Source organism: Rattus norvegicus, chromosome 1 (assembly GCF_021556685.1).
Source record: "Rattus norvegicus strain SHRSP/BbbUtx chromosome 1, alternate assembly SHRSP_T2T, whole genome shotgun sequence".
In the NCBI taxonomy this organism is placed as follows: Eukaryota; Metazoa; Chordata; class Mammalia; order Rodentia; family Muridae; genus Rattus; species Rattus norvegicus.
This window is the reverse complement of record NC_141534.1, coordinates 150092423-150109579: the sequence shown is the minus strand read 5'-3', so window position 1 is coordinate 150109579 and position 17157 is coordinate 150092423. Positions and strand designations below refer to the sequence as shown.

General features: G+C 44.1%; 1 protein-coding gene across 2 annotated transcripts in view; it reads right to left on the bottom strand.

Moving 5' to 3' along the window:
- Tmc3 (transmembrane channel-like 3) overlaps positions 1 to 17157 on the bottom strand; it is a 47086-nt gene that overhangs the window by 4906 nt on the left and 25023 nt on the right. Inside the window, exons 14-22 of one of the 2 annotated variants that reach the window (XM_087656131.1) lie at positions 16585 to 16713; positions 15780 to 15847; positions 14321 to 14449; positions 11878 to 11988; positions 4473 to 4598; positions 3637 to 3715; positions 2237 to 2278; positions 1785 to 1872; positions 445 to 700 (exon numbers count right to left, since the gene is read on the bottom strand). In XM_087656131.1, coding sequence (XP_087512257.1) covers positions 445 to 700; positions 1785 to 1872; positions 2237 to 2278; positions 3637 to 3715; positions 4473 to 4598; positions 11878 to 11988; positions 14321 to 14449; positions 15780 to 15847; positions 16585 to 16713 — 1028 coding nt within the window. 2 annotated transcript variants of the gene reach the window in all.

The following is a 17157-nucleotide window of genomic DNA, read 5'->3' as shown; positions in this document are numbered from 1 at the left end:
CCCAGTGTACCTCTCTTTCACTTAAGCCTCCTGATTAAAATGCCTAAATTAAAATGCCTTTACCAACCTCAGCTTTAAACTAGCTGGTCTTGATCTTCATCCCCGGATGGATCAAATGTAAGTTTGGCCTGAATCACGTTTTTAAAAGTCTTGGGGAACTCCCCAGGCTACTGAAGGTGACCATGGGGAACTGTACCTTCTGCTTCTGTAGTCTAAAATGCTGGCTTGGGACATCAACTGTGGAGCGACATCTTACTTTCCCAGGCTACAGAAATATGCATACTAGGCTGTGAGGAAGGTGTACTACAGATTGTATGGTAATGTAGGTTTCAAAACTCTTGATCTCCCTTCCCCCATTCTTGGCATTCTCCCCGCCTTCTGATTTTCTGGCAGTCCTGGAATTTAATGTCCTTGCCTCCTTTTTGTGCTGGAGTTCATCCTCACCTATTGGTGTCCTGCTCTGGTCTTGATCTGGATCCATCTGGAAGAGGAGAGCAGGGGCCTCTGGACCCTTGTCCAGGACTCTGGGGCAGGGACCTTGTAATTGTCTCCATCCTGAGGCTCTTGCTACTCAGAGAGTCAAAGTTGAGCATGTTGCCATTGTTATGGGATGTTGCCAGGTATGCAGAGGACAGCTGGCTGATAAGGTCACTGTCCTTTAGAAGCCTCTTGCTGCTTTCTTCATGAGTCTGGATTCGAGCTGCAGGCAGAGGAAAGAGCAGGTGACATATCCACCTTTGCTGTGCTTTGAACCTTAAAATCTCCACGTGGCCCATGCTATCACTTGGTCCCTTATCTGGTCCCCTTTGGAAAAGGTGGAATCTTTAAGACTACAGCCTGGGGCTAAGTCCTCCGGTCATAGGGGTCATGCGCTCTAAGGGGATTGGGATACCCCTTTCTGCTTCTGACTGTGAGGTGAACAGGTTTGCTTGGCACTCTCTCCCAGGGTGGTATGACGCCCCTCCTAAGCAATGGGGCCAATGGAACACAGATTGGAACCTGAAACTGTGAGGCAAAACAAACCTTTCTGTCGTTATGAGAGCGGGGTGTATTTATGATCGCAACAGAACACTGGCTGGAACAAAGCTATTTAGCTAAGGGACTTCAATAGCAACCGAGTTTATAAGATTATATAAACTCACCTATAAACATAGTGGACCCTTGGCAATACACAGTCCACTATTCCAAACACGGGATCCAGGCAACTTAATGAAGCAAGAAGTGGAGGAGCCCAGTGTTGTACCTGAGACTACAGGGTACAGTCTGATACCCCTCCCCCACCCCCAAGGCAAGGGAAGGCTGTTGGAGAAAGGGTGGGTGGCTCTGTCTAGATTATACAGTATTCTCCATTGACAGAGTACAGTCATCCCTTATACGAAATTGTCACCTGGTGACTCCTCCACCTGGAATGTGACCCTCAGGCTTGAGTCTCCTCGAGGAGAAGAACTCTTTTCTGGACAGTTCACCTTAAAATAGTTGCGGGAGCTAGCTCATGGGAACGCTTGAATCTCGTTCCCTTTCATGCTCAGGCAGGTAGCGAGGGCTGTGGCAGCTCAGTGGTACCAAGTGAGCACCAGTGCTCCGGCTCTCAGTGCATTCTATTAGTGGCCTCATGGGGCAGAGCTCCTGGTTCTTTTTTGAGCTGAACTTGTCATTGCACCCCCAAGTCCAGCCTTCTAGCCATGCCAGGTATCTGTTTCTCACACTCCCCTTCCTTCTGGGAGCACAGCTTGCTCTTCTCCTTGATGGGTCTGAGTTTGGAGAACTGGCAAAAGAAAGATGACCTTGGAGAGCCTTTGGCTTTGAATTTTCACTTGGATCTGCTTCAGTGGCTGAGCCTGCCTGCCTGGCATCACTAGGGATGGCTAGGGCAGTAGGACAGAGAAGACAGAACTTGGGAGCCTGGGCAGAGGCTGGGGAGATAGGCTCGCCTGGGGAGAGATGAATGTCTGAGAGGACGCACACAAAGTGGTTAGATAAGCAGGTGCTGGAACATTTTCCATCTTATCACACTGAGTTTTCTCTTCTGTTTCAAAGTCCCCTTCTGATTATAGAGGTCTGGGGGTTAGTTATAGGCCTGCACACGATTAAATCAAGGGTTTAGGGCAGTGGCTGGCCCTGGTTTTACTTCAGTGTACCCAATGACTTGTGAAAATCCAGCACTGGTTATGGGGCCCCTTCTGTAAGGGCTCATCAACTTAGAGAGTAGACGTTTGTAATTTAAGACTTACTTACCCTCTACCATTTGGGCAACTTTTTTTTTATCTTCTGATCTCGCCTGGAATAGGAAGTACAGCCAGTTTGCTTAAGGTTTAAGAGGAAGCAGTTACCATTTTCTTTGGCAGAGAGAGAAAAAGACGTAGGTGCTATTATTCATACTCTGGGCACAACAGTACCATTGAGGACAGAATGCTCAGGTCATAGAGACGAGCTAGACCTATTATTTGAGTAAAAAAATGTACAATGGAAAAGTCAAGGATTTTTGCCTGATGAGTTTCCTGTAAGGACAATTAATTCAAGCATGTGTGAGACTGCTCCAAGGCAAACAGAGTATCCTGTAGCTGAACGAGTTGGCATCTGTAGAATTTAATATTCTGGATATTTTAGGGATGAGACCCAACTTTCAAAGGAGATTCCTTTTGCTTTACCTGTACTGAGCATGTTCAGCCTGGAGGTGATTTCATAGAATATTATTTTTGACAGTTTGTGTACACAAAGGAGTTTCATGGTGTGGAATTTTACATTCCGCCGCATGTTGACACTCAAGGACTTTTGGGTCCCGAAGCAGTTCAGGTCTTTAGATTAAGGAGGCTCAGCCTGAAATGTTTAGAGTCAGAAAGAAAATTCAAAGCAGCCACAAGGGTGATATCCACCGGCAAAAATGCCCTGCAAGTGGAAATGGATCCCTAACTCGACATTTCACAAAGCCAGGCTCTTACCCCTTTACATAAATTTGTATGTATGGGAACAGTTGTTTTTCTTTCCTTAGTGAAAAGGCTCCTTGGAGTTGTTTTTCAATGATGGAGAGAGACAGAAGGTGAGCAGGAGGCCTCCCTTAAGGAAGGGTGACTTTCAGGATAGATACGACCCAGATTAGTTTGGTATCTTAGATGCCTCCTTGGCCTCCTTCTGACCCTGAGGGAGCAGGATACAGAGAAGAAGTGGAAGGCCTGGAAGAATCTGCCTCAATCTGGCTACTTTAGGAGGCGTGTGTCTTACAGGTGGAAAGAAGTCTATGCCAGACAAAATCTAAAGGATAAAAAAGAGGAGAGAAGAGTGCTTGAGGTTCAAGCAATACTAGGAGCTCAGGGGTCAAAGTTGATCCAGGTTGAAGTGGCTCGTCACCAGTCTATTAAAGTCTACAGAGGTGCCTGTCACACTAGGAGCCTGATGTTGCCTTGAAAAGAATGCTTAGGTGAGCAGGCTCGCTCCTAGCAAAAGCAAGCAACCACTGGGTATTTTTAGAAACGACTTGAGAGGACTTGGTGGGTAGTCACTTTGTACCATAGTACATGTGCAAATATCGCTGTAACCAGAGGGCTGGAGCTGTTTTGGACTCTCATGCTGGAGAGGGTGCAGGTATATGGCCAGGGCTGACATTGGCATAGATGAGAGCTGAGTTCAGTTGATACTTGCGTTTTGGATCTGCATCCTGAGTTGCTGGCTGCTGAGCTTGAGTGATCTCGCGATGCTCTGAAGGTAGTAGATGAGCATGCTGGCACGGAAGGACATGGGACATTAAGTGGGTTTCTTTAAACTGGTTCTTTCACTCTCCAGCCCTGCCCAGGTAGGTAGCGGTGGAAGTGAGGGTTCCCAGGTTAGAAGTGTGCTACTTACTAACCTCTGAATCTTCAACAAAAAATACCTCTGCTTTCTTTCTCATAGCCTGTGGCCACTGGGAAAGCACAACTTCATTTTTTTTTTTCCATTTGCTTCCCACAGCTGACTCCCGTTGCTTCAGATTCTGCACCCTGACACTAAATATAAGGCACCAAGACCAGCAGGTACCTTGCACCCAATCGAACTGTGGCTACTGGTTTCGCTTCTCTTTGTAAGACCTAATGCACATCAGCTGAATTATGACATTTAAAAATTATCTACATTTCTGCAGAATACTATACTGGTATTAATAGTGTCCCTCCCCAGTAGAGTAGCCACAGCAATTGACTGGGTGATGTGGTTGACTCAGTAGCTCTGCGGCCATCCCTCCCTGGCACAGTGGCTCATGGTACTCTGAAGGGTGGCTCAGATCATCAACCCTTGTGCATGCTTTCTGAATGGTCCAATTTTACTTAACTATTGCACATCAGTGTGATCAGGTGGCCACACACACAGCTTCCCTAGCAGACTGAGACCTGTGGCACCCCCTGGAGGCTGGGAGGAGTAGTGTCCCCTCAAGTCTGGGAGTTTTGACCGAACCCGGAGGCTAGGAGATGTGATGCCCCCTGCAGGCTGGGAGGTGTAGTACTCACAACAGAAGCAGCACAGCTGGGAGTATCACCACGGGGCTGCTGATGTGTCCAACAACGACGTGAAACCACGTGGGGAAGTCATTCTCTATCGTCTCTGACACGATGTCATAAATTTTCTCTTGTCCGCTATGGGAAAGAAAAAGATCACTCTAGATTGGACTGCTTTTGCCTAGGGAATGTTTCAAGATCTATCAAAAATGTTTGGGTGTCTGGAGGTGGATCTCAAAAACCAGCCACACGCATTTGGTGGCAAATCTTCAAATGACAAAAATGCCTAAAATTCCTGAAGTTATGTGAAGTAGTGATCTAGTTATCTGGTAGGTCAGGAGGTGAGACCACTGACCGCACTGTGAGTACACTGGCTTTGTAACAAGTAAATGAAGACACCTCAAACAGTTCCTGGGTCAAAACTGGCTTAGGGGGCCTGCAGCAGCTCTCTGCTCCCAGACCCCGTGAGAGAGAGAGACCTCACCGCCTGGTCAAGTGGGCACTCCTGAGGCTGCAGAGCAGAAGAGACCACCAACACTGCCCACCCTTGCCCACATCCCTGGCCCAAGAGGAAACTGTATAAGGCCTCTGGGCTCCCGTGGGGGAGGGCCCAGGAGCAGCAGGACCCCTGCGCCTGAGACACCACCGGAACCTGAAGGAAACAGACTGGATAAACAGTTCTCTGCACCCAAATCCCGTGGGAGGGAGAGCTAAACCTTCAGAGAGGCAGACAAGCCTGGGAAACCAGAAGAGACTGCTCTCTGCACACACATCTCAGACGCCAGAGGAAAACACCAAAGGCCATCTGGAACCCTGGTGCACTGAAGCTCCCGGAAAGGGCGGCGCAGATCTTCCTGGTTGCTGCCGCCACAGAGAGCCCGAGGGCAGCACCCCGCGAGTGAACTTGAGCCTCGGGACCACAGGTAAGACCAACTTTTCTGCTGCAAGTGACCTGCCTGGTGAACTCAAGACACAGGCCCACAGGAACAGCTGAAGACCTGTAGAGAGGAAAAACTACACGCCCGAAAGCAGAACACTCTGTCCCCATAACTGACTGAAAGAGAGGAAAACAGGTCTACAGCACTCCTGACACACAGGCTTATAGGACAGTCTAGCCACTGACAGAAATAGCAGAACAAAGTAACACTAGAGATAATCTGATGGTGAGAGGCAAGCGCAGGAACCCAAGCAACAGAAACCAAGACTACATGGCATCATCGGAGCTCAATTCTCCCACCAAAACAAACATGGAATATCCAAACACACCAGAAAAGCAAGATCTAGTTTCAAAATAATATTTGATCATGATGCTGGAGGACTTCAAGAAAGACGTGAAGAACTCCCTTAGAGAAACACAGGAAAACATTAATAAACAAGTAGAAGCCTACAGAAAGGAATCACAAAAATCCCTGAAAGAATTCCAGGAAAACATAAATAAACAAGTAGAAGCCCATAGAGAGGAGACACAAAAATCCCTGAAAGAATTCCAGGAAAACACAATCAAACAGTTGAAGAAATTAAAAATGGAAATAGAAGCAATCAAGAAAGAACACATGGAAACAACCCTGGATATAGAAAACCAAAAGAAGAGACAAGGAGCTGTAGATACAAGCTTCACCAACAGAATACAAGAGATGAAAGAGAGAATCTCAGGAGCAGAAGATTCCATAGAAATCATTGACTCAACTGTCAAAGATAATGTAAAGCAGAAAAAGCTACTGGTCCAAAACATACAGGAAATCCAGGACTCAATGAGAAGATCAAACCTAAGGATAATAGGTATAGAAGAGAGTGAAGACTCCCAGCTCAAAGGACCAGTAAATATCTTCAACAAAATCATAGAAGAAAACTTCCCTAACCTAAAAAAAGAGATACCCATAGGCATACAAGAAGCCTACCGAACTCCAAATAGATTGGACCAGAAAAGAAACACCTCCCGTCACATAATAGTCAAAACACCAAACGCACAAAATAAAGAAAGAATATTAAAAGCAGTAAGGGAAAAAGGTCAAGTAACATATAAAGGCAGACCTATCAGAATCACACCAGACTTCTCGCCAGAAACTATGAAGGCCAGAAGATCCTGGACTGATGTCATACAGACCCTAAGAGAACACAAATGCCAGCCCTGGTTACTGTATCCTGCAAAACTCTCAATTAACATAGATGGAGAAACCAAGATATTCCATGACAAAACCAAATTTACACAATATCTTTCTACAAATCCAGCACTACAAAGGATAATAAATGTAAAGCCCAACATAAGGAGGCAAGCTATATCCTAGAAGAAGCAAGAAACTAATCATCTTGGCAACAAAACAAAGAGAATGAAAGCACACAAACATAACCTCACATCCAAATATGAATATAACGGGAAGCAATAATCACTATTCCTTAATATCTCTCAACATCAATGGCCTCAACTCCCCAATACAAAGAAATAGATTAACAAACTGGATACGCAACGAGGACCCTGCATTCTGCTGCCTACAGGAAACACACCTCAGAGACAAAGACAGACACTACCTCAGAGTGAAAGGCTGGAAAACAATTTTCCAAGCAAATGGTCAGAAGAAGCAAGCTGGAGTAGCAATTCTAATATCAAATAAAATCAATTTTCAATTAAAAGTCATCAAAAAAGATAAGGAAGGACACTTCATATTCATCAAAGGAAAAATCCACCAAGATGAACTCTCAATCCTAAATATCTATGCCCCAAATACAAGGGCACCTACATACGTAAAAGAAACCTTACTAAAGCTCAAAACACACATTGCACCTCACATAATAATACTGGGAGATTTCAACACCCCACTCTCATCAATGGACAGATCATGGAAACAGAAATTAAACAGAGATGTAGACAGACTAAGAGAAGTCATGAGCCAAATGGACTTAACGGATATTTATAGAACATTCTATCCTAAAGCAAAAGGATGTACCTTCTTCTCAGCTCCCCATGGTACTTTCTCCAAAATTTACCATATAGTTGGTCAAAAAACGGGCCTCAACAGGTACAGAAAGATAGAAATAATCCCATGCGTGCTATCGGACCACCACGGCCTAAAACTGGTCTTCAATAACAATAAGGGAAGAATGCCCACATATACATGGAAATTGAACAATGCTCTACTCAATGATAACCTGGTCAAGGAAGAAATAAAGAAAGAAATTAAAAACTTTTTAGAATTTAATGAAAATGAAGGTACAACATACCCAAACTTATGGGACACAATGAAAGCTGTGCTAAGAGGAAAACTCATAGCGCTGTGTGCCTGCAGAAAGAAACAGGAAAGAGCATATGTCAGCAGCTTGACAGCACACCTAAAAGCTCTAGAGCAAAAAGAAGCAAATACACCCAGGAGGAGTAGAAGGCAGGAAATAATCAAACTCAGAGCTGAAATCAACCAAGTAGAAACAAAAAGGACCATAGAAAGAATCAACAGAACCAAAAGTTGGTTCTTTGAGAAAATCAACAAGATAGATAAACCCTTAGCCAGAGTAACGATAGGACCCAGAGAGTGTGTCCAAATTAACAAAATCAGAAATGAAAAGGGAGACATAACTACAGATTCAGAGGAAATTCAAAAAATCATCAGATCTTACTATAAAAATCTATATTCAACAAAACTTGAAAATCTTCAGGAAATGGACAATTTCCTAGACAGATACCAGGTACCGAAGTTAAATCAGGAACAGATAAACCAGTTAAACAACCCCATAACTCCTAAGGAAATAGAAGCAGGCATTAAAGGTCTCCCAACCAAAAAGAGCCCAGGTCCAGACGGGTTTAGTGCAGAATTCTATCAAACCTTCATAGAAGACCTCATACCAATATTATCCAAACTATTCCACAAAATTGAAACAGATGGAGCCCTACCGAATTCCTTCTACGAAGCCACAATTACTCTTATACCTAAACCACACAAAGACACAACAAAGAAAGAGAACTTCAGACCAATTTCCCTTATGAATATCGACGCAAAAATACTCAATAAAATTCTGGCAAACCGAATTCAAGAGCACATCAAAACAATCATCCACCATGATCAAGTAGGCTTCATCCCAGGCATGCAGGGATGGTTGAATATACGGAAAACCATCAATGTGATCCATTATATAAACAAACTGAAAGAACAAAACCACATGATCATTTCATTAGATGCTGAGAAAGCATTTGACAAAATTCAACACCCCTTCACGATAAAAGTCCTGGAAAGAATAGGAATTCAAGGCCCATACCTAAACATAGTAAAAGCCATATACAGCAAACCAGTTGCTAACATTAAACTAAATGGAGAGAAACTTGAAGCAATCCCACTAAAATCAGGGACTAGACAAGGCTGCCCACTCTCTCCCTACTTATTCAATATAGTTCTTGAAGTTCTAGCCAGAGCAATCAGAGAACAAAAGGAGATCAAGGGGATACAGATCGGAAAAGAAGAGGTCAAAATATCACTATTTGCAGATGATATGATAGTATATTTAAGTGATCCCAAAAGTTCCACCAGAGAACTACTAAAGCTGATAAACAACTTCAGCAAAGTGGCTGGGTATAAAATTAACTCAAATAAATCAGTTTCCTTCCTCTATACAAAAGAGAAACAAGCCGAGAAAGAAATTAGGGAAACGACACCCTTCATAATAGACCCAAATAATATAAAGTACCTCGGTGTGACTTTCACCAAGCAAGTAAAAGATCTGTACAATAAGAACTTGAAGACACTGAGGAAAGAAATTGAAGAAGACCTCAGAAGATGGAAAGATCTCCCACGCTCATGGATCGGCAGGATTAATATAGTAAAAATGGCCATTTTACCAAAAGCAATGTACAGATTCAATGCAATCCCCATCAAAACACCAATCCAATTCTTCAAAGAGTTAGACAGAACAATTTGCAAATTCATCTGGAATAACAAAAAACCCAGGATAGCTAAAGCTATCCTCAACAATAAAAGGACTTCAGGGGGAATCACTATCCCTGAACTCAAGCAGTATTACAGAGCAATAGTGATAAAAACTGTATGGCATTGGTACAGAGACAGACAGATAGACCAATGGAATAGAATTGAAGACCCAGAAATGAACCCACACACCTATGGTCACTTGATTTTTGACAAAGGAGCCAAAACCATCCAATGGAAAAAAGATAGCATTTTCAGCAAATGGTGCTGGTTCAACTGGAGGTCAACATGTAGAAGAATGCAGATTGATCCATGCTTATCACTCTGTACAAAGCTTAAGTCCAAGTGGATCAAGGACCTCCACATCAAACCAGACACACTCAAACTAATAGAAGAAAAACTAGGGAAGCATCTGGAACACATGGGCACTGGAAAAAATTTCCTGAACAAAACACCAATGGCTTACGCTCTAAGATCAAGAATCAACAAATGGGATCTCATAAAACGGCAAAGCTTCTGTAAGGCAAAGGACACTGTGGTTAGGACAAAACGGCAACCAACAGATTGGGAAAAGATCTTTACCAATCCTACAACAGATAGAGGCCTTATATCCAAAATATACAAAGAACTCAAGAAGTTAGACCACAGGGAAACAAATAACCCTATTAAAAATGGGGTTCAGAGCTAAACAAAGAATTCGCAGCTGAGGAATGCCGAATGGCTGAGAAACACCTAAAGAAATGTTCAACATCTTTAGTCATAAGGGAAATGCAAATCAAAACAACCCTGAGATTTCACCTCACACCAGTGAGAATGGCTAAGATCAAAGACTCAGGTGACAGCAGATGCTGGCGAGGATGTGGAGAAAGAGGAACACTCCTCCATTGTTGGTGGGATTGCAGACTGGTACAACCATTCTGGAAATCAGTCTGGAGGTTCCTCAGAAAATTGGACATTGAACTGCCTGAGGATCCAGCTATACCTCTCTTGGGCATATACCCAAAAGATGCCCCAACATATAAAAAAGACACGTGCTCCACTATGTTCATCGCAGCCTTATTTATAATAGCCAGAAGCTGGAAAGAACCCAGATGCCCTTCAACAGAGGAATGGATACAGAAAATGTGGTACATCTACACAATGGAATATTACTCAGCTATCAAAAACAACGGCTTTATGAAATTCGTAGGCAAATGGTTGGAACTGGAAAATATCATCCTGAGTGAGCTAACCCAATCACAGAAAGACATACATGGTACGCACTCACTGATAAGTGGCTATTAGCCCAAATGCTTGAATTACCCTAGATGCCTAGAACAAATGAAACTCAAGACGGATGATCAAAATGTGAATGCTTCACTCCTTCTCTAAAAGGGGAACAAGAATACCCTTGGCAGGGAAGAGAGAGGTAAAGATTAAAACAGAGACTGAAGGAACACCCTTTCAGAGCCTGCCCCACATGTGGCCCATACATATACAGCCACCCAATTAGACAAGATGGATGAAGCAAAGAATTGCAGACCGACAGGAGCCGGATGTAGATCGCTCCTGAGAGACACAGCCAGAATACAGCAAATACAGAGGCAAATGCCAGCAGCAAACCACTGAACTGAGAATAGGACCCCCCTTGAAGGAATCAGAGAAAGAACTGGAAAAGCTTGAAGGGGCTCGAGACCCCATTTGTACAACAATGCCAAGCAACCAGAGCTTCCAGGGACTAAGCCACTACCTAAAGACTATACATGGACTGACCCTGGACTCTGACCTCATAGGTAGCAATGAATATCCTAGTAAGAGCACCAGTGGAAGGGGAAGCCCTGGGTCCTGCTAAGACTGAACCCCCAGTGAACTAGACTGTGGGGGGGAGGGCGGCAATGGGGGGAGGGTTGGGAGGGGAACACCCATAAGGAAGGGGAGAGGGGAGGGGGATGTTTGCCCGGAAACCGGGAAAGGGAATAGCACTCGAAATGTATATAAGAAATACTCAAGTTAATAAAAAAATTTAAAGAGAAATAACAAAAAAAAAAACTGGCTTAGGCAAAGATGGGGATGGCAGTTAAGATTCCTGTATGGCTATAGTGAGATACTCTAGACTGAAAGCTGGCAAGGACTGTTTTCAATAAAGCCTGGGTTCAGCCATACAGATTTCTATAGAGTCATCCCCTCCCTTTCTCTTCCTTTTCTTTTCTACCTCTTTAGATGTCCCCACTTGCTCTCTTTCAAATCCATGATCTCCTTTTGCATCTGTTGACATCCCATGCATATTTGTACATATGTGCATATTGTATATGTACACATACATTTCTAAATACATAACTACAACCTACTCAGTCTGCATGTATTGTAAGTATATGTTTTGAGACAGAGCGTCATAGTAGCTCAGGCTGACCTTAGACTATTGACAGTCCTCCTGCCTCAGCCTCCCAAATACTAGGATGATAGGGGTGATGAGGCACACCACGCTGTCTATTAATTTATCTATTGCTCACTTACTTCATCTTTCTGTGTGTTACCTGAAGGGGCCGCAGTTCAGGGACGGCTTGTAGTGGACAATCGCAAAGACAGTTGGCAGCATGCAGAGGAACAGCATGAACAGGAGCATTGCCAGGTAGAAGTTGTTGGATCTGCAGAAAGAGCAGGTATCATGCGGCAGCACTCACTCCAGTCTGAATGAGTGCGTCCACATAACCACCCAGACGCAGCCATCACCTCTGTGGATGGAACTGCTCTTTAATCAGGGGCCCGGACAGATGGCTCAGTTGCTAAAGCGCTTGCTGCACAAACGTGAGGAGTAGAGATTGATTCCCCAGCATTCCTGCGAAAAGGCTGGAGTGGGTGGCGTACTTGAAATCCCAGCAATGGGGAGGGAGAGACAGGAGAGTCCCTGAGGCTTACTGTCTAGTCAGCCTGGCCAGACTGGCATAGCATAAGGTGGAGAGAAATTGAGAAAGATGCCTGGTGCCAACCTCTGGCCTTTACACACATGCACACATATATGCACATGCACTTGCATATATACACAGTCTAACACACACACACACACACACACACATCAGCACTGTGTGTGAGGGGCTTGCACAACTTACAAATCTAGAAATCAGCTTTCAGAGAGAAGCTTCCATTCCAAATTCACTTTACAAATACTGGCTGAGCACTTGTAAGCTGTAAACCAAGAAGGCAGTGATCCTATCCCTGTGTGCATGGCTTTTACCCAGTTATCTCTACTCATAGAAATCTCAGAACTACCCTAGAACCTAGCCTTCCTCTCCTCTGGGTCTCTGAGCTTGCTTCTTAGGTCCCAGGAGGTGGGGCTCTGTTGGTTGGGACCCTTAGCTGTCTGACTCGGATTACATTTGCTTTTGTTTTGTTTATTTCTCTGCTCCTTACTGCCCAGAGTGAATGTTCTATTGGGGTAAGCCCTGGCGCCTCATACCTGGGTCCCAGGCTGGTATCAGGGCCTTCAGCTGCCCAGGTTTCCCCAGTGGTGGCTTAGACCAATTTGGCATGTGAGGCCCTATGTGTAGTCTCTGGGTCTAGTGATGCTCAACTATCCTGTCTGTTGGTTTCTCCATCTTTCTCCTTCTCTGCTGAAAAGAAGTACTTAACCAGAAGTCCTGTGTGAAATGTGACAGGCAGGGGCTAATGTTTGTACCCTCCACAGGCACTCTGATATGTGGTTGCTTTTATGGGATATTTGAAAGGTGGTTTGGTCCACAAGAACTCTACTCTCATGAGTGGAATTTATATATATATTAGCTCATCCCATTTTCTCTTTTGGTCTTTGCGTTTCTAGCACACAGAAACGCCTATTCTTTCCTCTAGAGGACATGGCATTTGAGGAACATCTTAGAAGTAAAGTTTAGGCTGAATTTTTAGCTTCAGAAAAGTGGGCCAAAATATGTACTTTGTGAACTGCCTTGGTTCAGGTATTTTGTTACAGCAGCTCAAGTGGAATTACCAGAGAAAGTATGTGAAGTACCTCCCTGTCTCTATTCCCCTATACTATATATTCATGAACACCCATATTCATATTTGTATTATGAATACGTATAGATTAAATAATTACATGTAAATATATAAAACCATATATATCCAAATAATAAGCATATGTGGTCATCAGATAAAATATAAATAGATTACTATCCAGGTCATGTTAGAAATGTTTGAAAGACACTAATAGAGACAGGCAGACATACAGACAATTGCTGTGACAAAGCACTATCACTGGGGTCTAATCATGAGATTTAAAATGTGCTCCGAATCCATCCACATGACTAAGTGCAGGGGAGAGCAATAGAAAAATTTAATCTTTTAAGCAACTGTGAGGAATGATGCGTACCTGCCTGGAAACTCAGCATAACACTTTATGGTGTACACCTGACAAAAACTGCTTAGCAGAGTGTTCAGGGATGTTAGCCCTAACAATTAGCAGCCAGGAGCAGCCACGATGGAGATAAAAAAAATCGGAAGGTCAGTTGTGTGTATTTCCTCAATGACATAAAGCTGAGAGACACAATGTTGAGTGGAAAATAAGAAACATGAGCACATTCTGTGTGTCGCATTTTATATAGGTGACAGAACCAGGCAAGTCCAGCTGGGTCTGTAGAAATCAGGAGGAACTATGAGGAAGGACCAGGACGGGGTGTTCTGCCTTTATGTGGGTGCTGGGTGTACCATTGTGATGAGTCTGTGAAAGGTCAAATCTGATATCCCTAATGTGAATGTTTTCCAAGTGCTTATTAGACATCAGTAGAAACTTAAAAATTATGTACCAAGAGCTCTAAAGGGATGACAACTGATTCCAAGATAGAGGGGGGTATAGGCAGTGACTTCATGGGGGAACCAAGCAGAGAAACTGGAGGGTTTGATAGCTAGAGATAGATAGGCCCCTTGTTGGAAGAGGCATGCTCAGAGGATACATGATCTCAGCTCTAGGCAGAGACAGCTGCTACCAACCTGGAAGCTCGAAACACTTGCTGGTGGGGTACATTGCAGGTCAGCACTGCCCAGCTCCTCAGGTACATCAGCCCAATGAGCTTGAGAACATTGAATGCTGGCAGACACGGAGAGAAGAAGGCCCCCATCCTGAAATGGAAAAAGGGTAAGTCAGCCTCTGTGTGTCCACATTCAGGGCTGCACGCCACATACCCCATGATGGAGCAAGGGTGCGAGACATTACACATACACCCTGGACTTCAAGAACTGAAGAAACTTCTAAAGATACAAGACCCACTCTCCACTTTCCAGAGGGATAATGAGCCCCTGAAGGTGGGCGGTTGTGATGTGTTCGTTCTCTTCTCGCTTAGGCAAAGGAAAGACGACACTGGAGCGCCAGGTCCTGAAATAAACTCTAGACTTTGCTGGTCTTGGTCAAGAATAAGTTAATAAGTTACTGAATTTCAGACTGAATCAACAAAGGTCAAACATCCTCAACTTTTGTTGGCTGTTGCTCTCAGGGCCCTCATACATGTTAGCTCACTTAATTATCTGAAACTGTGAAAGAAAGGATAAAGTCAACAAGTTAGTAGATCGGGAAGGCGAACCCGGGGAAACTAATCAATTTGCTCAAACACATATTGCCCAAAGAGTGCCCCTGTGTCTAGATGTGGACACTTCTGAGAGCAGAATTAGTGAGCTGAGGATACTCAGTTATCCCAGACGAGCTGCGGCACCTAACCACCGTACACATGTCAAATGCACAACCAAACCCACTTTAGTTCAAAATCAATTTGTATTGAATATGCAATTGAACCTATTCCTGTAGAATTCAGTATTTGGACCTACAGCACCATTTGTGGTCCCATAGGTAAACCCGGAGATCCCCACCCACTACTGAGGAAAGGATGGCAGGATGACCCCTGTCAGTGCCCTGGTGCCCCTAGAAACAGGATCTGCTTGACTGGAGGTGTCCCAGCCAAAGGATCTTGCCAGGATCTTAGTCACCCTCAGATGTTCCAGTTATCCAGAAGAACGGGTTTCCATCTGGGCCTAGTGTCTCCGTGAAAGGAATGATGGGAAATGGCCAAGACGGATCTGTCTCTGAGTGCTCCAATGTAACTGCAGAGTTCCTGACACCTTCTTGGCAAGAAACAGTCCTCTGCTTGCTCACCCCCTTCCTAGCTGAAGGACTTCACTGCTTCCTATGCAGGTGTTTTAGGAGCTGTGACCAAACGTGGTTTAAAAGGGAGCCACTCCCTCTGTCATTCTTTTCTGTAAAATGCTCAGGAAGTCACTTATAAAATCACCTCACCCAAGAATTAGTCCCTCCATTAGGGTTAGGGTTAGGTTTAGAGTTAGAGTTAGGGCTGGGGTCATCCTGATGATGTTCACGGTTGTGTGTATAGGTCCATTCGGGCCCAGTGAAACCTTAGCCCAGATGACATTAGAAAAGCTGAGAAGCTGCATTGACACCCACCAAATCATGCCTTGATTGTAGACAAGATGCAGCACATTCTCAGCAATCTTGAATTCTCCATATTCAGGCTGTTAGAGAAAGGCATTTGGTTTAAGAACAAAGTCATAAACTCCTTTGTGCACAGTTGTGTACTGTGGCCATTTATACTGCGACTTCTTTTCTCTTGTAGATACTCAGAGATCACTCACTGTCTTGCTGGCTATCCAGCAAATGCTGTAATGAAAGACTGGGGCAGGAGCTTAGTGGTACAAGCCTGCTTCTCTTTCCTTATGAATCCGGTTTGTGGTATCTCTGCCTCACTCCCTGGGCCACGCTCTGATGTAGCTATTTCCTTGGACTGAAGCATTCCCTTCTGAAAGAAGGGTCAGGACACTTAGGAAAGTCAAGACTTAGAAGCTCAGGAAATGTCTGAGGCTCTGAAGGACCTACCCTAGCCTATGCAAGCAGTTCACAAGGAAAGGAAAGATTCTTTAATGGAACTGCCTGAATGTTGTGCAGCAAACTTTGCTGACATCGCCCATGCTGGGGTTGGCATTTTAGTGAAGTAGCTGCCTGAGTCACCCATGTGTCTATAAGTAACCCTTCACTTATGCTCTTGTAAGTAACTCCAAGAATCTTGTAGGTTCACTAAGAGAACTACTTTTTGGGTCTGTTTTCATCTATTTGAGATGAATAAGAGTAGACTCCCCAGAAAAAAAGCTGTATGTTACAAGCCTGACTGATTTGAAGACAAGTCAACAGGAAGAGATGGATTTATTTCTAGAACCTTCCCCCAAGTTAAATACCAGGGAAGTATTTTACTTACAAACTTGCTTTCAAGGTCCCAACACCAATAGTCACTTAAGTAGCGAACAAAAAGTCCTCGGAAGAAGTCTATGAGGAGGATGCTGGCCACAGTGAAGAGCATGTCAATGACAGACAGCTTCAGCATCTCCTGCAAAACATTGGGTCCTGCTGCCACCACGCCATCCCACAATCCTCCCCACCTGTCTTCTTCACAGTTCTCTTCCTGGTTCTTCTTGTCTCTGTCCCTTCCATGGAGCCAGAGCCAGGAGCCCTCTGATGTTTTCCCTTCATATCTTTATAGAGCACAGTGGCAGAGGGAGGGGTTTATATCATATCACAGGGACTTGAACAGTATCTGTTCATTTGAGTTTGTGTTGCAAGATCCAGGACAGATACACTACCACATAAAACTTGGGAAGACCTTAAGGTCTAAGGTTCTAAAACAAAAGATCTTAACCAGATGTGCCTTTGAGGTTGATGATGACCTTTTACAAGGTTGCTTAGTCACTGCTCTACAATAACTTTGCTCTGATCACTATGATTAATTTTGAGTCCTGGGGTATAGAAAAATAAAATCTCACTGGATTCCATA